Source organism: Miniopterus natalensis, chromosome X (genome assembly GCF_054644295.1).
Source record: "Miniopterus natalensis isolate mMinNat1 chromosome X, mMinNat1.hap1, whole genome shotgun sequence".
Lineage (NCBI taxonomy): Eukaryota > Metazoa > Chordata > Mammalia > Chiroptera > Miniopteridae > Miniopterus > Miniopterus natalensis.
Window position 1 is genome coordinate 78408065 of NC_142103.1, and position 23707 is coordinate 78431771.

Below are 23707 nucleotides of genomic sequence, written 5' to 3' on the forward strand. Positions count from 1 at the left end.
TCAAGTATATGCCAAGATAATGACAATACTGTGTGGTAAGTCAAAGTGGGTCTCAGAATCTTACTGTGCTTTTTTTTTTTCTTTCTAACTTTTTATCTTGCCTTCACCCCTAACTAACTACTTTATCTAACTTTCCTCATCTGTAAAATGAGTTGTAAGGTTTAACTGGAATCATGCAATGTAAAGCACTTAGTAAGGTGCCTGGTATCTGGAAAGAGCTCATTTAATATTTGCTTTCATCTGTATTGCTCCATTCCGGGGAGTAATTGGGATGCTGGAAGAAAACACCCAATGTGCCATCCTCCCAACCCCCAAAATCAATCTCGCACTAGGGAAGCTGATGGGAAAATACCGTGCAGAAGGCCAAGGGGTGGCCGCTCCAGGGAAGGGTTTCTGAAGGCTCCAGGCTACCTCTTCACCCAGGAGCCCACCCTCCCGTTGGTCTCTGCGGTGGCTCCGCGGGCGGGGTCAGTGGCCAAGGGCTCCACCCAGCCAGCGGGGTGGATCCGCGGGCGGGGCTCGGCTCCCTGGAGTCCTGGGCGGGCAATATAAAGGCTCGGCGAGGCAGCAGTGCGCAGGGGCAGCGCGGCGGGCTGGGGCCAAGACCCAGAGACCAGAGCAGCAGGAACCAAGGCAGCCTGGAGAGGGACGAGCGCCATGAGCAGCAAATGTGACGTGGTCGTGGTGGGGGGCGGAATCTCAGGTCAGTTGCGGCTGAGCGCCTTTTCTCTTCCTCCAGCGCTGGGTGGCCATGGGCAGGGACTGCCTCCACGAGCCCCTAAATTATCCGTGCACTGACTGGGAGCTAGAGTGTCCAGAGCGCCGCGCACAGAACCCTCCCTCAGGGGGAAGATTTGGTGCGCCCCTGGATAGAAGCATGGGGCCGGAAGTCTGCTGAAGGTCTGGGGCAAGACTTCTAATTTCTCCCTTGGATGGCTGCCAAGCCTATGTTTGATATAATTTTCAAAGCAAGGGGAAAGGTGGAGGGAAAGAGAGAGGTTCCTACTTCGGGTTAGTGCAAAGGTCTGTCACTTGCTCTAAGCAACGGTTAGCCATTTGCTCCAACCTGACCTGGACACTCCACACCCACACTTGGAGCAGGCTTGCACCACAACGTATTATTATCCTGACACAAGGAAAACGACCTTGAACAGCTCCGGGTTCAGAAAGGAGTTGGACTCCAGGGCAATCGATTGCCAAAGACTGTCCTCACCTAGATTCTTTGTGGTTCCATGATTGTCACGGGTCTACCTGGAGCTGCAGGGTGTTCTTGGCCAGTGTCTCTTCTCCTCTCACCTTCTCCTCCTACCCCCACCCCCGTCCTGCCCCCCTGCCCCCACTAACACAAGCTGCTGAGGTGGAAAAACTTGGCTCTTTGGCCCAGCCCATATCTGGCAGGGATAGGGACAGAGCCTACCTCTCAGAAAGGGGGGTGGGGGGTCCCATTCTCACAGGAGGGGCTCCAAAAAACAGAAGTCCGAAAGAAAGATAGGGTCACTGGGGGAACTGACCCTCTGTGGAAGGTCAGTCAGATCATATAGGGTGAGGTCAGTGGGAATAAACAGTGATTCCAGAACAGCCTGTTTAATAGACCACTGGGGATGCTTTGTCCACACTCCCAAGGCCTCCTGGTGCTTGAGCAATAAACAGGACACCCATGGATGTGTTGGTTAAGACTTATTCTCACCAGATTTCAGGAGCAGGGTTTGGCCTTGCTCCCTGTGAGGCTGGTGCTCTGAGTCTGCCCTGCCTGTTGAGAAACCAAGGGATTGGGTGTTCAGTGCTCACCCTGGACCTTGGGCAGCTTCCTCCACTTCAGCCTCCCTCACCTTTAAGTCAGATCTCAGGCTACCACTTCTGTTTGCCTGGCTCTCCTCAGCTCACCCATGCCAGGCTTTGTGCCCGGTGCTGCAGGTACATAGATGCATAAACACAACAGCATGCTGAGGTGGGACAAAGCTATATAAATTTAGTTTTCTTTCAGCATTTTTGATATCTTCTCTCTTGGAGGAACTTGGGCTTAAAAGCACACCTCGGTGTTTTAGAAAGTATTACTAAGAGTTCCTTGATGCTGCCTTTCAAAGCATCCCATGTTATAGAAGCTGAAGATTCTCTTTCTGGACCCCCAAAGTATTTTTCTTGCCCAAAGCATGTCTAAAGGGTTCAGATTCTTTTATCCCCCCCCTTATTTTGCCCTTTCTGATTTGTATTCCAAGCTCACTCAAGTTATTTATGTTATACTCATATGGGAAGAATAGATAAGGACTTAGCTATTTTTACAAGCGGTGGTGAATCTCTACATTCACCCCCAAACTCTCAAAAAGGGGGACTTCTGAACAGATCTTCCTTTTCTTAAGAACATTACATGGAATAGGCCATTGTTCTAAAAAACAAGAAAGCAGGGTTCCAAGGTTTTACTCAATTATTTTATCTGTGACATGAGAATAACACCAATTTGTCATTGCTAGATCAATTTGTCATGGCTAGCGTTATTGTGAAGATCAAGTGAAGCAATGAGTGTGAAGATAGCTTTGCAATTTTGACATATGACATAATGTCCTACAAGAGTTTTTCTCATTTATTCAAACAGTAGTCATGAAGGTAGGCTGTGGTAAGGAATACAAAAATGGATCACATTGTTATTGCCATGGAGATTTGTAAATCCAAGAAGGGGGATGAGATACCCAAACAAAGGCAATATAAGATAGAAAGCGGTATGTGCCACAAGAAAGGTCTATTCATTAATTCATTCATTTTTCATTCATTCAATGAACATTTACTTCCTGTCCCACATCTTATCCCCACCCAAGAGAATGAAAAGTGAATTATACAGGGCCGTTGCCCCTGAGGTGCTCACAAGTTGATGCGGCAGGCAGAGTCATGAAAAATTAATACTAGTGACCTATGATGATAGATGCTTTGGTAGTGCATGCAAAAAGTTCTAGAGTAAGCGATTGGAGAGAACGTTGAACTCTGTCTGAGAAAATCTGGGCAGACTTCACAGAGGAGGTGACAGTTGAAGTAGGTCCTAAAGAATGAATATGAATTCACCAGAGGACTAGATGAAGAATGCATTGTAAGCTAAGGAACAGCTTCAAAGGGGAGGGTAGGTGGAGAGATATGCAAAAAAAAGGTGAATGGGCCCTGGCCAGGTAGCTCAGTTGGTTAGAGCATCATCCTGATACACCAAGGATGTGGGTTCAATCCCCGATCAGGGCACATACAAGAATCAACCAATGGCCCTGGTCAGTTTGGCTTAGGGGTTAGAACATTGGCCAGCAGATCGAAGGGTCAGGGGTTCGATTCCCTGTCAAGGGCACATACTTCAGTTGCAGATTCAGTCCCTGGCTCTGTGGGAGGCAACCAATTGGTGTGTCTCTCTCACATCGATGTTTCTCTCTCTCTCTCTCTCTCTCTCTCTTTCTCTCTCCCCTCTTTACTCCCTCCCTTTCACTCTCTCTAAAGATCAATGGAAAAAAAAACACACAAAAAGAATCAACCAATGAATGCATAAATGAGTGAAACAACAAATCAATCTCTCTCTCCAATCAATAAATTTTTAAAAAAAAGATGAATGGGATTAAGAGGACACATTTCCAGTTATAAAATAAATAAGTTATGGGGTTGTAATGTTGTAACGTACAGCATAAAGAATATAGTCAATAATATCATAATAACTTTGTATGGTAGCAGATGGTTACTAGACTTATCATGGTGATCACTTTGGAAGGTACATAAATGTCAATCCTTATGTTGTACACCTGAAACTAATATATTTCAACTATAATTTAAAAAAAATTCATTAATTTACAAAATCACAAATATTTGAAAAAACATGGTAGCATGCTTAGAAAACCTTGAGAACTTCAGTGTTGAGAGTTGTTGGGTCTGGTAGGAGGCCAAACTATAAAGGTCAGTTGGGATGAATTGTGGGGAGTATTGTATGTCATCATCAAAAAGTTTAGTTCTTTCTGTGTTTATTGAACGGCCACTGAGGATTTTTCATTCACAAAGTGACATGTGTCAAGTGACAGTGTTAACAAAAGGAGGGACATGAGGAAGAGGATAGCAGGCTTTTATGAAAGATGAGACATCTGGAGTTGGAGGTGTTGGAAGGACATCCAGGGAGAGATGTCTAGCAGGTAGAAATTCAGGGAAGAAGCAGGTTTTACAGAGAAGTGTTGGTAGAAGTCACTGAAGTAAATCAAATCACCTAAACCAAGAGTGTGGAGAGAAGAGAGGAGGTCTGGGACAGACTTGGAAGAGAGGGTGCTTATTTCCACTACATGAAGGAAGTCATTCTCCATAGTTTGATGAGAGAGATGAGGAAACTGAGAAACTGGAAAACACTTTGTTAACCTCAGATCTTAACTCAGATGTTATTTCCCAGTATAGCCTTCTTGAATCCCCCCAGATGGGATTAGATGTCTCTGTTTAACACGCCTCTGCCACTTTGTTCTTTTCCATGAGTTTTCAATTGTTCACTTATTAGTGTGATTACAGACATACTTTGTTTTATTGCACTTTGCTTTATTGTGCTTTGCAGATAGTGTGTTTTTTACAAATTGAAAGTTTGTAGCAATCCTATGTCAAGCAAGTCTATTGGTGCCATTTTTCCAACAGGCTCAGATGATAGTTAGCATTCTTTAGCAATAAAGCATTTTTCAATTAAGGTATGATTGTTTTTTAAAGATATAAAGCTATTGCACACTTAGTAGACTACTGTATAGCGTAAACAGAACTTTTATATGCACTGGGAATCCAAAAAATTCATTTGACTTGCTTTCTTGCTTTATTCACTTTATTGTAGTGGTCTGGAACTGAACCCACAATATATCATATCCGGGGTATGCCTGTATATTCAGTACCTTTCCCACTAGACTGTAAGCCTCTGGATCCCAGAAAGGTATCTTTTTTCCCCCAGGGAACTGCCAAGCCCCAGCTCCAAAGCTCTTCCTGGCCCAATATGTTGAATTAATGAACTTTACACCAACAAAGTAGCAATTGATTGGATCTGAAATTAACATCCATTTACTACCAACTCTTTTGCATTTCCTGCCAAATCATGTTAAGAATAAGAAACATGGTAAAATCAGAATTTTAGAATTAGTTAGGTGACTGACTCAATGATTTATATTTAAAAGTGTCTGAATTTGATTCTGATTTTTAAACTTTGTTAATTATTAAACTTGATACATTCTGATAATTCTCTGATAGTTTTTTTTAAGCTGTCAGCAAATTTTAGTCACTCCCACTGAGATAAATAGAGATGTACTGGAGGTATTGTTGGTTAATGTATAACTTCTTTTTTTGCTGTTTGAAAAATTCCAAGGTGATTGTGAAACAGCATTTTAGAAATGTGTGTGGTATCTAGATGCATACCTACTGATACATCTTTAACCCAAAAAGCAGGTCATCTCTGGAGCCTTGGCAGTTCCATTTTCCAGATGGAACTGGACCGCAGCTCATTGTTTCTGTGCTTGATTTTAGTGTTTGGGCTGGTGGAACCATGGAAACTATCTTTTGCAATTCTAGACTGGCTCTTGCTCAGTCCTTAAAATAAAAACTGATAAAAAGGGAAACTCAAAGCAGAAAGGAGAAAGTGTCTGCCAGGCTTGAGAGAGGAGATTCAGCAACCTGAGGGCGGCAGGCTCTTGGCTAAGATCCTGAAAGAGTTGGAACCAGCCTTCAAAATTTAAGCAACACCTGGCAGGTGATCTGTGCACCCAGAAGAGCAAGCCTGCTGCAGCTGCCAGGACTGCTCTGGGCAGGGAATGTCAGAGATGGCCCACAGGGATCATGAGTTGAGTGTGCGACGGGGTAGACGGATATGGCCTATGTGTTAATGGCAAAACCACCTCCTCATCTTGGATGAAGAAAGATGGAGAACATCCCTAGGCTCCTATAGTCCCCCTGAATGTTTTTTAAAAAGTAATTGTGTAGAAGTACTTAGTAATTTGGATATCCCATTCAAAGGGAGGATATAGAGAGGCTGTATGGCAAAGTAAAAAGAGCATATACTTTGGTGTCAAACAGATGCGTTATCAATTCCATTTCCTGTACTTGTCTACTGTCACCTTAAAAGTTCCACAACCTTTTTGTTTTTCAGCTGCCTGACCTTTAAGATGAGGCTTCAAATGACTTTATAGCAGAGGATTAGAAAGGATGCACATGAAGGATTGTATGCTGTGCTAGGATTAGATGAAATGTACATGAAGGACTGTACATAGTAGTCATAACTTCAGCTTGTACCTTTTGGAAAAATCTATCCTTGTTTATTTTCTTGGGCTTTTCTATTTATGGGAGCAGAAGTAGACATTTTTGTGTAGTCATTTCTTCCTTTTCATCAATCAATAATTTTCCTTGCTGTGAGATATTTATAATGTGTCACAGGATTCAAGGTATATGTGCAGGCATTGACAGGAACCTGCTTGGTTCCAGTCCATTCCTGCTCCACCCCATTCTTTTATTTCATCCAGCAAGGAGCCTAAGGAGCTCAGGCTCACCATAGATCTGGAACCCACTGTGTTCCTCATCAGGAGAAATTCTGAAAGCCTAAGATCTCTATTTCACCATCACTACAGTCTTGTTGTTATTCTGATTTTGACCTGGTCCTCACTTCAGCCACCTGACTCTCATCTTAATTAAAATAAGTAATGAATGTATTAATAATAAATGATAATATTATAATTAATATTGTTTATTAAATAGTAAGTTAAGTTAGCATGTTGAGCACTGTCTTCATGCTGAACAAGGTGTTAGTAATTTGACTTTTCACAACAGCTCTGTGAGGGTTTAAAATGACAAAGCCCTGTTCCTTCTCTTAATTCTATTACCTGGAGCACATTAGTGGGAGGGGTATGCTTGGTAGGTCATGTGGGCTGAGCCAGGTGCCACTAGAGTCACAATTTCTAGTTCTTTATATAATCTCAGAATTTACCAGGGCATTTTTAAAGCTTGGGCTTGACTATTATCAATGGTGACAGTTTCTTTCTTTGGCTGAGTGTTGAGGTCTAGGCTTCCTATCATCAGGGGCAGTGGTAGAATACAGAGGTTAAGATCATGGTGTGTACCCCGGTTGCACCGCTAACTAGTTGTGCCACCTTAAGCAAAACCAGTAACCTTTCCAGGCTTTGGTTTTCTCATCTGGAAAACAAAGATAATAATGGTATCTACTTCAAAAAGTGGTTGAGAGGATTAAAAGAGAAAAAGCATGTAAAGTGCTTGGAGTGGGACTGGGCATTAGGCAACGAAACAGTAGATGTTGGTTTTTATTGTTAATTAGGCTGAAAGAGGAGCCACCAACCACTAGTGGGTCTGAAGGGCCAGTGTGCCACCTGACTCCACTGTCAAATTTTGTGTTGATGAAGTGGCTAGTGCCTGTGTATACACATACGTACATGCACACACAAAATATCATGTAATGGGGATGCTGCTTCTCTGCCCTGCTTTCTTGGCTTGCATATGCTTTGTTAATGTAGGTGATACAAGAAAGCCAGCAGCTAAATTTAAAGAAAAACCTTAAATTCTAATTATTTTTAATATATTTAAGAGATAAATATGTCAACAATTTTAAATGCAAAAAACATTTCTATATGAAGATTTCTAACTCATTTAGTATTAATACTAGGATCACCTCACTATTACTCAATTTAGCATTCATTTTCCTAGTGGATTTCTTCTGCTCCTGTTGAAAATGTCATTACAGGAGCAGCTAGTTCTGGGCCCTTAACCATTGCCCGTTATCAGAGCAACCATTTTCTCTGTAACAGGAACTTATAATTTGTTTTGATATCATTTTTTCACACTCACATGGATGCAAAGACACATGCATTGAGAGGATTTTAGTAAAGTGGTTACCTTATGCAACTGATATGTATGTCATCAAAGTTGTTTTAAAACATATTATGGCTTATAACTGGAAAGTCAACTGTTTTAATGATTCTTGAATTTCTGATAATAAATACAAAGGTGGCCCCTGGGTCAAATTTATCCTATGAACTTGAAGAGATAATTTAGTTTCTAACTTACCTCTCTAACATTTTGTACCTCAGTAATATTTCCATGTTTCATGACATAGTAAAGTCCCTGTAATGTTTCAGTGTCAAGTATTATTTCTCCAGGTATCAATAATGACAACTAGTATGTTATCACCAAATTCTAATATGTTAGTACATTTCTTTATTCCTATCAAAACTCAAACTACATATGCATTTGACTGATGTACATTGAATTAGAACTTCTAAAATTATTTTAGGTAACAAGATAGTAAGATAATGGCAGATGTCATTCAGTATCTGGGACAAATGACATGTGTACTATTGCATGTGACCCTATATCAAAGCTACCACTAACTTCAGTTTCATCTTTGTATTTGATGGCATTATATTTATAGTCTTAGCAGTGTTCCACGCGTATCTCTATTACTACGTCTCATTTACCACCTCTAATTTTAATTACCTCTTTAAGCATCTGTGATCCCTCACCTGACCATAAGCTGCCCAAATCCCAGGACTTTGTAAGATGTATTTCTCTATCTCTGGTGTTTAGCAAGGAACCCAGTCTACTTAGACCCAGAAATTGGTAGAATCCCTTGGTCAGGATCATGGGTCTTCTCAGGCTTTGTACCCAGAGAAGATAAGCTCCACAATCAGAAACCTACAGAAAGAATGGAGCAAACCTTTTACCTCCTAGAGGAAGCAGAGTAACACAGAAGTTAAATAGTTCAAACCCTATCTATGTCCCTCACTGGAGTTTGGGCTCCTTACCTACTTCCTCAGCCTCCAGATCCTCGCTTCTAAAATGGAATGATGGTCCTGGGGCTAACTCCTGGAATCCTCAATAAATGTTAACTCTGCTATTTTTAACAGTGAACTGACAGTACTTAACTAAGGGGATCCTGGAAATGCACAAGATCGAGTACTCTTCTAAGCCCCCCAAATGAGCCAAGTTTAGAGGCTGTGGTCACAATGATTGTCCCCCTCCCCCCCCATAAAATAATGCATTTGAGATTTACTCAGGTTAAATGGGCAGAATTACCATTTTGGAAAGGCCCAAGTTTGTTAGACTTAGCTTTTTAGTAATGTCTATGCATAAAAGTCATTATTTCCCTTAATAGAGGGGGTATAATAATATGAAAGTCTTTTGTAAATTTGAACATCCAAATCACATAAACTTATTCTGAACTAAAAAAAAAGTTTGCTTTATTAGAGTCATTGGTGACTGAAGATGATAGCATCTTTAGAGGTTTTAGCTACTAGTGAGAAAGCCTGGTTTTCTGTCCAAGGAAAAGCAGACCAGAGAGGCCAAAAGGCTAGCCCCACTGCCACTTCTTTTGAATAAAATTACTGCCCTGGGGGATGCACCCCAGATTTATGAAGAAGTTCAATTGGAACAAGAACCTGACCAAATAGTGTTGAGTGGCAAGTAAAAATAACTAATACTTTGAAAGCACTGTTTCTATGTCCTACTTTCATGTTCACAAAATGGATCCATCTTCAATCCCCTCAGTTAACTCAGTAAACAAAGGTACTATAGAAAATCAAAAGGGAGTGTGTTGTGAGCAAGAGAGCAGCCCAGAAAGGAGTCACTCACACACATTTGTCTTTCCATAATGCCAGGCTTACTAAGGGAAACCTCCTCAACAAGCCAATAGATTTACATGCAGTTTACACACAGAAAGTGGGAGTTTACCTGGTAGAATGTGCAGAGCAAGCATCTAGAGGGAAGGCTGGATCACTGGCCAGATCGCTGTCGGCCTTTGTGGATGGCAAGGCATGCGTTGGTCTCAAGCCGGAAGGCATGTATCCAGTAGAGTCAAGTCCTGTTGGGCTCCGAGAGTGACCCATGGTACAGCCAAACTCAAGCAAGGAATGGTCAAAGCTTTGGGTTCTTATTTCCCTCAGTGGTCACATTCATATCCGTGTCCAGATGGATCCCTTATCCAAGGATCCAGACTTGTGGTTCTGGGCAGTCTGGACCATCCCACAGGGCATTCCCATTACACCCCATTACCTCAATTCTAGGCATCATGAGACTTGACATAACTGTCATGGCTGACAGAAACTCCATATTGGATTGTCAAACAGTGTCCAAAAAGCCCCCTCTACTCTTGCTGTATAAAGAGTTGAATTCAAATGAGTCTTGAAAAGCAGTTAAGGTTTGGGTGGGTAGACAAGAAGAGAGAGGCTTTAAAGATTAGATGAATAATATAAACCATAGGGCCACAAGCTCCAGGTAACAACTGATATTTCTATTTATAGGAAGGTAGAAAGCCCAGCAAGACTATAATAGGATGGGGAGATATGAGTAATAAAGTTAATAGTAAAAGAGCTGGATCAAACAATGACACATTGAAAAACAAAGTTAGTAATTATATTTTTCTGTGGTAGGAAATTGGGAGCCATTGAAAATTTATGCTATAAAGATAAAGTGAATAGTTATGTGCCTGATAGGTGAAAGGGGGCAACCCTAAAGCCAGGGAAGCCAAGAGATGGATAGAAATTCAGGAACAGGTTGAGAGGTGATCAGCTGATTATAATAAATTGGCTTATCTAGACCCTCAAGGCAGGTTGCAAGAGGAGAGGCAAGAATGGGAAGGAGGAAGTCCTCAGAGGCATGCTTTGCTTTCTTCTGTTTTGCTGAGACCCCACCTAGAAAAAAAAGTGTCACAAAAAATAATTAATGTTTTCTCTCTAAAGTTTTATCATTGGAATTAAAGGACTTGACAGTATTTAAATTTTTGCTTAAAATATAAAATCAAAGAAATCTTCTTCCCAAAGCTTTGACCCAATTTAGTAAATGACAAACACACATCTTGGGCAATCTCAAACACAAAGTGAATGGTTCATCCAATTTGTTATATAAAAGATGTCATTGAAATCTATTGTTTTGTGAGAGAGGGTACAATCAGAAAGCATCTTTGGTTATGTCTGACCTTTCAAATATTAGTCATATTACCATAGTCTCCACTTAATAGCATTTTAAATGTCATATTCTAGTTAATTTCTACATCATGTCCAAAGTTTAAGCTCTTGATCTTCTTATGTTAGTCATCTCTTACCGAGGACATTTTTCATCTGGCCCCATCATCATCATCATTTATCAGGATTGTACAATGGTAAAAGTGACCTGTTAGATCTAGTTAGTTTTATTTGCTTTTCTTCAAGGCTAAAAAATCCTCCCTTTTGGTTTACTTTGAAAACATTTCCAATGATTCTGTTATACTGAATTTGGAATCCTGACCTCATCTTTGCGAGTTGGGGCTATTTTTTATTCCTGTGATTCCAGTTGTGTTTTTGTCTTAAACTGTCTTTATAATTATATTTTTAATTAGACCTCCCTTCTTTAGGTTGTTTTCCAATTTTTTACTGGAAAGAACAAAAGGCTCTTGGGATGACTTTTTGTTATCCAACAGGGCCTCTTTTTCAGATGTCGGATACAGTGAAGAATTAATAACTGAATTAATTAATAACTAAGATTCCGTCAAAAATTTTTAAGAAGAAAGAGCAATAATGTAAATGAAAGATGAAATAAAAATCCTTCTTGGTAATTCACAGTTTAAGGACTTTTTTGAGAAGTGAGAATATATTTTATTTTTATTTATTTATTTATTTACGTTCCCTTTTATTTTTAATTTTCTTTTTTTTGGTTTTGTTTGTTTATTTGAATATTCTTGAAAATATTACAGATGTCTCCTTTTTACCCCCATTGATCCGTTCCACCTCGTATCCACCCCCCCCCCCCAGGCCTTCCCCAGACCAGTGTCTGTGTCCATGGGTTAAGCTTATAAACATACAAGTTCTTTGATTAATCTCTCCCCTCCCCTTTCCCCCCTCCCCACCTTCCCTCTGAGATCCTTCAGTCTGTTCCATACTTCTATGCCTCTGGATCCATTTTGTTCATCAGTTTATTTTGTTTATTATATTTCACATATAAGTACAACCATGGGATACTTGTCTTTCACTGACTGGCTTATTTCACTTAGCATAATACTTTCTAGTTCCCTCCATGCTGTGCCAAAGGATAAAAGATCCTTCTTTTTTATAACTGCACAGTGTTCCATGGTGTAAATGTCCCAAAGTTTTTTTATTCACTTACCTGCTGATGGGCACTTGGGCTGTTTCCAGAACTTGGCTATTGTAAATTACTTTACTATGAACATAGGGGTGCATAAATTCTTTGTGATTGGCTTTTCGGGTTTCTTAGGATAAATTCCTAGGAGTGGGATCACTGGGTCAAATGGCAGGTCAATTTTTAATCTTTTGAGGAACCTCCATACTGCTTTCCATAGTGGCTGCACTAGTCTGAATTCCCACCAGCAGTGTACTAGTGTGCCCTTTCCTCCACACACTCAACAGCACTTGTAGTTCCTTGATTTGTTGATGGTAGGCATTCTGACAGGTGTGAAGTGATACCTCATTGTGGTTTTAATTTGCATCTCTCTGATGATTAGTGATTGAGCATTTTTTCATGTCTCTTAACCATTTGTATGTCCCCTTTGGAGAAGTGTCTATTTAGGTCTTTTGACCATTTTTTAATTGGGCTGTTTGTCTTCCTTTTGTTAAGTTGTATGAGTTCCTTATATATTTTGAATATTAACCCTTTATCAGATGTGTCATTGGCAAATATCTTCTCCCATACAATGGGCTGTGCAGAAGCTTTTTATTTTGATGCAGTCCCATTTGTTTTTCTCCTTTGTTTCCCTTGCCCTGGGAGATGTATCAGCAAACATATTGCTACAAGAGATGTCTGAGGTTTTGCTGACTGTTTTCCTCTAGGATTTTTATGGTTTCATGTCTTACATTTAAGCCTTTTATCCATTTTGAATTTACTTTTGTGTATGGTGTAAGTTGGTGGAATAGTTTCACTTTTTTGCATGCACCTGTCCAATTTCCCCAGCACCATTTATTGAAGAGACTATCTTTATTCCATTGTATGTTCTTGCCTCCTATGTTAAATATTAATTGACCATAATGAAGTACGTAAATATCTGGGTTCTCTGTTCTGTTCCACTGATCTATGTGCCTGTTCTTGTGCCAGTACCAAGCTGTTTTGATTACAGTGGCTTTGTAGTATTTCTTGATATTTGGTATTGTGATCCCTCCAACTTTGTTCTTCTTTTTCAAGATTGCCTTGGCTATTCGGGGTCTTTTTCATTCCATATAAATTTTCGAAGTGTTTGTTCTAGATCTGTGAAATATGCTGTTGGCATTTTAATAAGGATTGCATTGAATTTATAGATTACTTAGGGTAGTATGGACATTTCAATGATGTTCATTCTTCCAATGCATTAGCATGTTATGTTTTTCCATTTGTTTATATCTTCCTCTATTTCTTTTTTCAGTGTCCTGCAGTTTTCTGAATACAGGTCTTTTACATCATTGGCTAAGTTTATTCCTAGGTATCTTATTTTTTTAGTTGCAATGGTAAATGGGATTTTTTTTTAATTTCTTTTTCTGAGAGTTCGTTATTGGTATATAAAAATGCCATTGACTTCTGAATGTTAATTTTGTATCCTGCTACCTTGCTGAATTCATTTATTAAATCTAGAAGTTTTTTGGTGGAGTCTTTAGGATTCTCTATGCACAATGTCATGTCATCTGCATATAATTACAATTTTGTTTCCTCCTTTCCACTTTGGATGCCTTTCATGTTTTCTTCTTATCTTATAGTTGTGGCTAGGACTTCCAATACTATGTTGGATAAGAGTGGTGAAAGTGGACACCCTGTCTTGTTTCCGTTCTTAGGGGCACGGTTTTAGTTTTTGCCCCTTGAGTATGATGTTGGCTGTAGGTTTGTCATATATGGCCTTTATTATGTTGAGTAATGATCCCTCTCTTCCCACTTTGCTCAGAGTTTTTATCAAAAATGGGTGTTGGATTTTATCAAATGCTTTTTCTGCATCTATTGATATGATCATGTGATTTTTGTCTTTCAATTTGTTTATGTGATGTATCATGCTTATTGATTTGGGAATATTGTACCAGCCTTGCACTCCTGGAATAAATCTCACTTGGTCATGATGCATGATCTTTTTAATATATTGTTGAATCCGATTTGCTAATATTTTGTTGAGGATTTTAGCATCTATATTCATCAGGGATACTGGCCTATAATTCTCTTTCTTTGCAGTGTCTTTATCTGGTTTTGGAATTAGGCTAATGCGGGCCTCGTAAAAAGAGTTTGGAAATGTTCCTTCATCTTGGATATTTTGAAATAGTTTGAGGAGGGTAGGACTTAATTCTTCTTTGAATGTTTGGTAAAACTCCCCTGAGAAGCCATCCGGGCCAGGATTTTTGTGTGCTGGGAGCCCTTTGATTATTGCTTCAACTTCATCAGCGGTTATTGGCCTATTCAGGCTTTCTGACTCTTCCTGATTGAGTTTTGGAAGGTTGTATTTTTCCAGGAATTTGTCCATTTCATCCAGGTAATACAGCTTGGTGGAATATAGTTGTTCATAATATTTTCTTACAGTCCTTTGTATTTCTGTTGGGTCAGTTGTTATTTCACCTCTTTTGTTTCTGATTTTGTTTATTTGGGCCCTCTTTGTTTCTTGATGAGTCTAGCTAAAGGTTCGCCAATCTTCTTTATCTTTTCAAAGAACCATCTCTTGGTTTCATTGATCTTTTGTACTGATTTTTTAGTCTTTATGTCATTTATTTCTGCTCTGATCTTTATTATTTCCTTCCTTATTACTCTAGGCTTTTCTTGTTGTTTTCTTTCTAAATTTTTAAGTTGTAGGGTTAGAGAGCTTATTAGAAGTTTTTCTTGTTTTTTGAGGTAGGCTTGTAGTGCTATGAACTTCCTTCACAGGGCTACTTTCATTGTGTCCCATAGATTTGGAGTTGTTATGTGTTCATTTTCATTTGTTTCCAGGAAGTTTTTTATTTCTTTCTTGATCTCTTTGGTAAATTGCATTGTTTAAAAACATGCTATTTAGCCTCTATGTGTTTGAATGCTTTTTAGTGTTTTTATTGTGGCTAATTTCTAATTTCATGCCATTGTGGTCTGAGAAGATGCTTGATATGTTTTCAGTCTTCGTGAACTTGTGGAGACTTGTTTTGTATCCTAACATGTCATCTACCTTTGAGAATGTCCCATGAGCACTTGAGAAGAATGTATATTCTGCAGCTTCGGGGTGGAATGTTCTGTAAATGTAAATTAAATCCATTTGATCTAGTGTGTCATTTAAGGTCACTGTTTCCTTGTTGATTTTTTGTCTGGAAGACCTATCCAGTGAAGTCAGTGGGGTGTTAAATTTCCCCAGGATGACTGTATTGCTGTTGATCTCTCCCTTAAAGTCCTCTAGAAGTATTTTTTATAAATTTAGCTGCTCTTATATTGGGTGCATATATATTTATCAGGTTTATATCCTCTTGTTGGATTGATCCCTGTAGTATTATGTAATGACCTTTCTTGTCCCTCATTATGATCTTCATTTTGAAGTCTATTTTGTCTGATATGAGTCTTGCTACCCCAGCTTTTTAAAAATTTTCATTTGCATGGAAAAAAAATTTTCCCCCCCTTCATTCTCATCCTGTGTGAGTCTTTTGTTCTGAGGTGGGTCTCTTGTAGACAGCATATATTTTGGTCATGTTTTTTTATTCATTCAGCCACCTTATATCTTTTTATTAGGGCATTTAATCCATTTACATTTAAGGTTATTATTGAAAAATGCTTATCTACTGCCATTTTATTTCTTTATGCCTATGTTTCTCATTCTTTCTGTTTCTACTTCTAATTACAGCAGTCCTTTTAACATTTCCTGTTAAATTGCTGGTTTTGTAGTGATAAAGTCCTTTAGCCTTTTTTTGTCTGGGAAACTATTTCACCATCTATCTTGAATGATAATCTTGCTGGATAGAGTAGTCTTGGTTTCAATTCCTTGTTTTGCATTACTTTCAATACTTCATGCCATTCCCTTCTGTCCTTTAGAGTTTTTGATGAGAAGTCAGATGACAGCCTTGTGGAGGCTCCTTTGTAGGCAAAAGATTGCTTTTCTGAGAATATTTTTTTAATATAACCAATTAATAGAAACAGTACTTATTGTGAAAATCCACAAATTAGAGAAAAGGGAAAAAAAGAAAGAAAGTTATCTATAATTGATGTTACAAAAACACCAACCACTGTTACTATTGCCACCTATAGTTTCTTTTTGCAAACTATCTATCATATTTGCTGCATCATTGGTAGCCTTTTTAAAATAAATAACAGCATATTATGAATATTTAGTTATGTTTTAAATGCTCTTTTATACAATTTTGATAACTTTATCTTACTTCATATGATTATATTTAACTTATTTAACCAATCTCCTGTTTCTGACATCTGTATTTCTAAATTTCTACTATTTTAAAGCTATTAGGAATATCTTTATACTTAAACCATTGTACATAATTCTGATTATTTCTTTAGGAAATTCCTAGAAATAAATATTGGTAATCCTTCGAAGACATTTAATAATTATTGCAAAATTGTCATCCCAAGAAAGTTTTACAGATTTACTGTATGGTGGAATTTTAATTATGGGCTCCTTAATTACTTCAATAGGAAACCAACATTCCCCCTCCACTACAATACAGAAAAAAACATGGTTCTTCACCTGTTTGCAGTTGTAGTGAAGTTGTAGGTACTAGAAATTACAAATATCTTTAGTTTTATAAAATTTTATTGGTGACAAGTAAATTTTGCTCTCTACAATATGTTGAAAAACTGGTTTTTGCAAGTACTGTTTTATCCCTACCATTACTTACTAGGAATATATACACACACACACACATGCGCGCGCTCGCCCATGCGCTCATGCATAGATATATCTTTATTGATTTCACACACACACATATATATACTATATCTTTATTGATTTCAAAGAGAAGATGGGAGAGGGAGAGAGAGAGATAGAAACATCAATGTTGAGAGAGTCGTCACTGCATGGCTCCCGACTAGGGATCGAGCCCGCATCCCAGGCATATGCCTTGACCGGGAATCAAACCACAACCTCCTGGATCCTAGGCTGATGCTCAACTGCTGAGCTACGCCCAGCGGGGCAGGAACAAATTTTTTTTATATACTACTTAAAAATTTTTTGGATACCGTTCATCCTGTGTTTCTAGAGGTTTAACATAATTAACTAGATAATTCTGTTGTCTTTCAGCATAGAAAAGAAAATAGCCCTGTAACAAATAATTTTCTATGATTATTTTTACCCATCTAGATAATACGTGAATATTACCTTTGTCCAAAGTCTGTTGTAACAGCTGATCAAACAGCTGTTTCCTGTTTAAATTTTAATTTCCTCTCTAGTTTGCATTCAAATCCTGTGATAGATTTTAATTTATTTAAGAGTCCTGTAAGATACAGTTGACTTTCAGAACAGCCCTTTTATGCTATGCCAGTTAGTCAAAATCTAACAGTCCTTGTTAAGCACTGATAAGCACACACACAAAGACGTACACTCAAATGAGTTATATTTGTTCATTAAATGTGTTTTCCTATATTGTTTCTTCAGGGGAGAAAAAGAAGTTATGTTTGCTGATTTGTTAATTGATTGATTGATTGATTGATTGATTCATTCATTCAATATACCCTTATCAAGAGCCATATTTACCAAGCATTGGGCTAGATGTAGGGATATACAGATGGGAAGGGCACATCAAGCGGAGGGAGGTACATACAGTTACATATGGCGAGATGTTGAGGGCTGGTGGGAAAGAACCCTAATGAAGTTCATTTGGTTCAAATGGCACAGAGGAGAAAAGGATGGCAGCTTCACCTCAGGGCCTCAAGGACCTGAAGGAAGACTTGGTGATAGAAATTATTGGAAAGATAATCTGCCAATTTAAATATTCCTTCTTAAAAATATAGCTTAAGTGTTTGAGACACAAATATATGTTCTAATATACACAGGGCATCGAGATTTCAGTTTCACTCTTTTTCTTTTTCTTTATTATTTTAAAAAAATGTTCATTTATTTATTTATTTTAATCCTCACTCAAGGATATTTTCTCCATTGCTTTTCAGAGAGAGTGGAAAGGAGAGAGAGAAAGAGAAACATTGATGGGAGGGAGACACATCAGTTGGTTGCCTCCTGCACATGCTCCCACCCAGGCTTGGGATTAAGCTTGCAACCAAGCTACATGCCCTTGACCTGAATCGAATCCAGGAACTTACAATCTAAAGGCTGTCGCTGTAACCACTGAGCAAAACCAGCTAGGGCAGTTTTACCCTCTTTAATGTTGGCCTTAAAATGGCAGTGTAGTGGATGCTGTACTGGGCTACCCAGCCTTTTTCAGAACAGTTAGTCCCCCACCTCCTGAGAGTGTTGGCTGCTGCTGGTTCACAGCTGAGTCTCTTTCTGGAAATTGTCCTTCTGAGAGGAGCTGACTCACCCAAGGGCATGCCTTTTTCCTGGGGGCACCCTGAAACAGATATGTAGTTTAGAGGCCTTTCCCCCTTGTCTGGAGCTCTTTGTAGGACTGACCAAGACCTCCTTTGTGACTGTATCTCAGTTCAACTCCTCCTTCTGCACAATCTTGCTTTCCTTACTGCTTTAAATGAGTTGAACCCTGATAAAACTTCCACATGCAAATTTGTCTCAGAGGCTGCTTACCATAGACCCTAATATAAACAAGCAACGATTGAACAACATTTTTGTTCTGCATGTCAGAAGGTGTTCTAACCATGAAGCTTCAGTCAGTTGGAGGTGGAAGCCATTAAAAGACTTGGTTTTTTTTAGGATACAAAAAGTCAAAAGGGCCTAGGGAGAGTGCTGAGTCATAATATTTTGAATTGGCATCTGGAGAGATACAATCCTCTGTGTAATTCAACAAATGATTTATGAGCCAGAATATATATACATAATTTTTATTTTATTATTATTATTTTTTTTAGTAATCTGCTATTGGTTTTACAGTTGGGCAGAGGAGACAATTGTCCATTTAGTATAAGTTTAGGATCACTGAGAAAGGCAGGAATCCTGTTTTTTGGGTCCTGAAGATTCTAAGCAGAAGTTTCTGTTCAAATTGTAAGCATGTCACCGGGAGGGGTAACCAACACCTCAACTGCTGACTTACTTGTGTAATTGATGTACATCATAATGGGGAGGGTACTCAAAGCAAGGTGCTTAGGGTCCAACAGTGCAGAGCAGCTGGGAGACAAAGACAGACTTTTCCTACCAGCTCATTTTCTTGAAGATGATTACAAAAGCATAGAAAAAGGCAGGGACTATACATAATTCAGAATTTTATGAAGTCCAGTGGTGACAACACTTTGTCTCATGAGAGAGGGAGAGAGAGAGAGAGAGAGAGAAACCTTGTCCTTCTCACGCCTGTCAAACCAAACCTGGTAGAGCTAGAACTACTAGCATTATGATGACATTAATACTTGAGGATTCTGTTTTCTAACTGGAAAAGACAAAACACTAATTATGGAAATGTTTGTAAAAGGAATTTGAGCGCTAGTTTTTAATCCTGTGATTCAGCCTCTTACTTTTACTTTCTACCCAGAATCTTACCTGGCAGCACACAATCTCAGTCTGTCTGCTGCTAGTCTTTCATTTAGAAAACATGAAGTGAGTGCCTCCTATGTGCTAGGTGCTAGGAACAAGAAATCAGAAAACAGTTCCAGCTTAACACATGCACATACACATAAGTAATGGTGATAAAATACATTTCCTGTGCCTATTAATTGTTGGCTCATGCACAACACAACGTACTTTTTAAATGGAAGAAATATTTGTGTTTCTTTACCTTTGGAGTACATAAGAATGGATGCTAAAATAATTTTGGTTTTGGTTTCCAGGTGTTGTGTCCTCCGCTCGCTGTTTTCGTCTTACTCATAGATGGTGTGATATTCCTGGCTTTATGAGGGATAAGTAGAATATCATACATGCCTTTTATGTTATCGCAAATCAGGCTACACACAAGAGTGGTTAGAACTGAAAGGAAATCACATGGTCCTAGTTGATAAAAGGCAGAACATCCAAAATACATTGCCTGTGATCTGCTTTCCTCCCTTTGTTCCTTTCCCTCTGATTTCTGTAGATAAATCAGTCTGCTAGTTCACAATATTGAACTTCCAATGGATAGGTCTGAGAAATGGGTAAAAGTACAAAAAGGTTGAGATGACTGTAAGGTAAAGGAGGCAAAACATTTTGTGCGCAGAAAAAAAATTATTTGGGGCTTATGCTTGCTTTACTATGAGAAGCTGATGAAAATGAGAAAACATTTTTTCTCCTATTGTGTTCTTCTAAAGGTATGTTTTAGTAAACAGATGTTTTTTAAATCTGGCTTCCTTCTCTATAGATTAATTCTTTGGAAAGGAATTTGGAGGTTTAAAGATTAAGGGGGTTGGGGCTGGGTGAGAAGGGTGAAGGGATTACCTGGGTGAGAAGGGTGAAGGGATTAAGCAAAGAAGAAAAATACTCTTGGACACAGGCAATAGTATGGTGATTGACAGAGGGAAGGGGGTGGGGAGAGGTAAAAAAGGGTAAAGAGGGGATAAATGGTGATGGGAGGAGACTTGACTTGTGGTAGTAAACACAATACAATATACAGATGATGTACTGTAGAATTGTGCACCTGAAACCTATATAATTTTATTAACCAATGTCACCTCAATAAATTTAATAAAAAATAAATTTTAAAAAATTACTTGAGAATAAGTTTAAAAGCAATCTTTAAAATTAAAAGCATTGGTGAATTTTAAATTCTATTGAATATATGTATATGTGTGTGTGTTAAGATGGTTGAATACCTTTTCTTAGAAAATAGGAATTAAAAAATGTTAACACTTATAATTTAAACCAGCCTTCAAATCATGCATTCTGTATATAAATTCTTGGCATAGTTTTTCAGTATTGTCCAAATACGTGGATGAAGACTTCAATGACAATGAAAAACAATGTTTTAGAGTAATTTGTAAACTGAGATCTTATTCAGTTATACTTCTAAAATAATTGCAGCTATGTGTGAAGAACAAATAAAATTCTTATGCAAAATATAGTAACAGTATTATCTGCCTCATATTTCTAAAGGATCTTGGTTACATATAATTTCTGTACACATAAAAAAAGCAATATTAGGTTTTTGTTTCTCAACAAATACATCCTTTTTATGGTATGTGCAGTGTCTTGATTTGTATAATTTTACATTAAGTGGAAGGTCAGATAAAGATTGAGTGGAAACACAGATTGAGGGCTTATATTACTCTCAAATTGTTATTTGTCTAGTTAAGTATTGTTTCTTACGTCTTTGGCCTTTGAGTTTTATGGTATAGGGTGTTTGGACCCTATAAACAGTTATTTAAATAATATTGTTTTCCAAAATAGCTCTCACTATCTAAGAAAAGATTTTCTAGCTTTTCATGCTATGTACTAACTAAGCATTTTAAAACATCCCTTCTCATTACTCCCAGGATCCTACAGTTTCCTGCTTCCCTCTTAGCTCTCTAGCTGCTCCTTCAGTCTTCTTTGCCTACTGGCTTCATCTCCAGTGTTCCCTTTTTAGGAAACGAAACTATCTTCAGACCAGTTTTCAAGCTGAGACCCTTGACATTTGTAGCAGACACTGTAGGGATCCTACCATCTCCCCTTGGTACCCCTTCTCATACACAGGGACTCGTGGCTCTGACTTCTGCAAGTCTTTGCCTGAGGGCTTTCTCTGGCCAGTGGAGCTCTTCTTGCCTCCCATCCTGGACAAATAGTGGAGTGTGGTTAATGCCCCCAGGAATAGCCATTACTTAAGGCTGACAGTATAAATAACCTACCTTCCTCATCTCTTAATTGGAATCACTGAAGCGTGTTCCACACAGTCTCCTAAAGGTCCCCAATGAGATCCAGACCCCATGCCCACACTGGCAACCTACTTGGTACTAGAGTCCTTATTGCCTACCTTCTCTCTTTTGTCTCACTTTTTCCAGAGCCAACCAGGACTTCTTGAGATCACCTCTCAAATATACTAATGGTAGCCAACTCCTTGTTTCAGGGTCTACTTTTAGATACTAATTACTTTCTAATTTTTTGAGGAACCTCTATATTGTCTTCCATAGTGGCTGCACTAATTTACAACTCCATCGTGTACAAGGGTTCTCTTTTCTTCACATTCTCCAGTTTCAAAATATAGCTCAGACTTGTCCACTTCACTGTCTCCTTGACCTAGGGTTCATCACGTGTACCTCTATAGTTCCCAGAGTCTGATTATTTACATTCCATCATTCAGTCTGGCCCTTCTCCAGTCCATTCTTTTCTTTTATTGTGATAAAATATATATAGTAAAAATGTACCATTTGGACCATTTTTAAGTGTACAATTCAGCAACATTAAGTACATCCACGTTGTGCAACCATTGTCACAGTCCATCTCCAGAATTTTGTCATCATTATTGTGAAACTCTGTGCCCATTAAACACTAACTCTTCATTCTTTGCATTCCTCAGCCCCTGGCAACCCCATTCTACTTTTTGTCTCTATGAATTTGACTACTTTGGGAACTTCATATAGGTGGAATCATATGGATTTGTCCTTTTGTGTCTGGTTTATTTCACTTAGCATAATGTATTCAGGATTCATCCACCCAGTTCACTCTTACAGTGAAGGAAGAATAATTTGTTTTCAATGGGCAAAAAATCAACTTTGATATTTTTAAGGTACACAAAAGTGTTTATTGTTGACATAGAGCCAATGAAGTTGTTCAAAGATAAAGTTGATTACCCATTGACCTCACCCCATCCTAACCTTCCTGAGGTGACCAGTGTTAATAGGCTGACATGTATCATTCTAGACTTTTCTTCTGGCAGGGCAATCTTTTTAAAATATAAAATCTCATGAGGTCACTCCTTTGCTTTAAACCATTCTGTGGTCTCCTATGAACCTCAGGATAAAGTCTGAAGTGATGACTGTGGCCCAGACACACTGCAAACCTGAGCCTTTCCTGCCTTGGAAACATCTTCCCCCGCCATTTTTTTCTATTCACATGGTAGCCACACTGGCCCACTTTGACGTCCTCAAATGATATAACATAGTCTCTGACCTTTGCACTTGCTCTTCTGCACGTGGAGTGTTTTCCTCGCTCTCCTCCCTCCCACCTACCACTTTGGTAACTCTTGATCATCTTCCAGAATTTATTTTAAAACTCACTTTTTTGGGGGGGTTCCTTCTCTGATAGCTTTCTGCAAACTACACTTCACCTCCCAGTTATACCTTTCTGGCGCCTGGTTTTATACCTTTTCTGCCTTCTCTACTATAAGCTCCCAAGTGGAGGTATTCTGTGTTCTTGCTTGATATAGTGCCTGCACCTAGTAGGTTCACAGTAAATATTGTTTGGCTTATTAAATCTTTCTTTGAAAACTAAATTTAGAACTTTAGGTTTAAAATTGCATTTGGATCTTTCTGTGTTGTCCCCCTTTTCTGAGTGACTTTAATATAGTTGTTATGATGTGTTAATAACTATTAAAGCACCTCATTGGTTAGGAAAATCATATTTTTAATGAACAAGTGTCTTCATTTTCCCTGAGTTTTCTTGTCCCATATTTGACATCCATACCCACAGCACTTACTTGATTGTAGCTATGGTTCTAATCTACCATAATATGGGCCACAGTCCCTTGTCTGCATTTCCCAAATGCTCAGAAGTATGAACATTGAAAATATTTTCTGGATCTTTCAGCAAAACCTGAACAGAACTGATGTGTCTGCTTTGCTATTAGTCATA

General features: G+C 38.7%; 1 protein-coding gene across 1 annotated transcript in view; it reads left to right on the forward strand.

Moving 5' to 3' along the window:
- The first annotated feature begins 657 nt into the window (after window positions 1-657).
- The window catches only part of MAOB (monoamine oxidase B), a 129679-nt gene continuing 106629 nt past the window's right edge, over window positions 658-23707 (forward strand). Inside the window, exon 1 of the mRNA XM_016218509.2 lies at window positions 658-703. Coding sequence (XP_016073995.2) covers window positions 658-703 — 46 coding nt within the window. The remainder of the gene's footprint in view (window positions 704-23707) is intronic.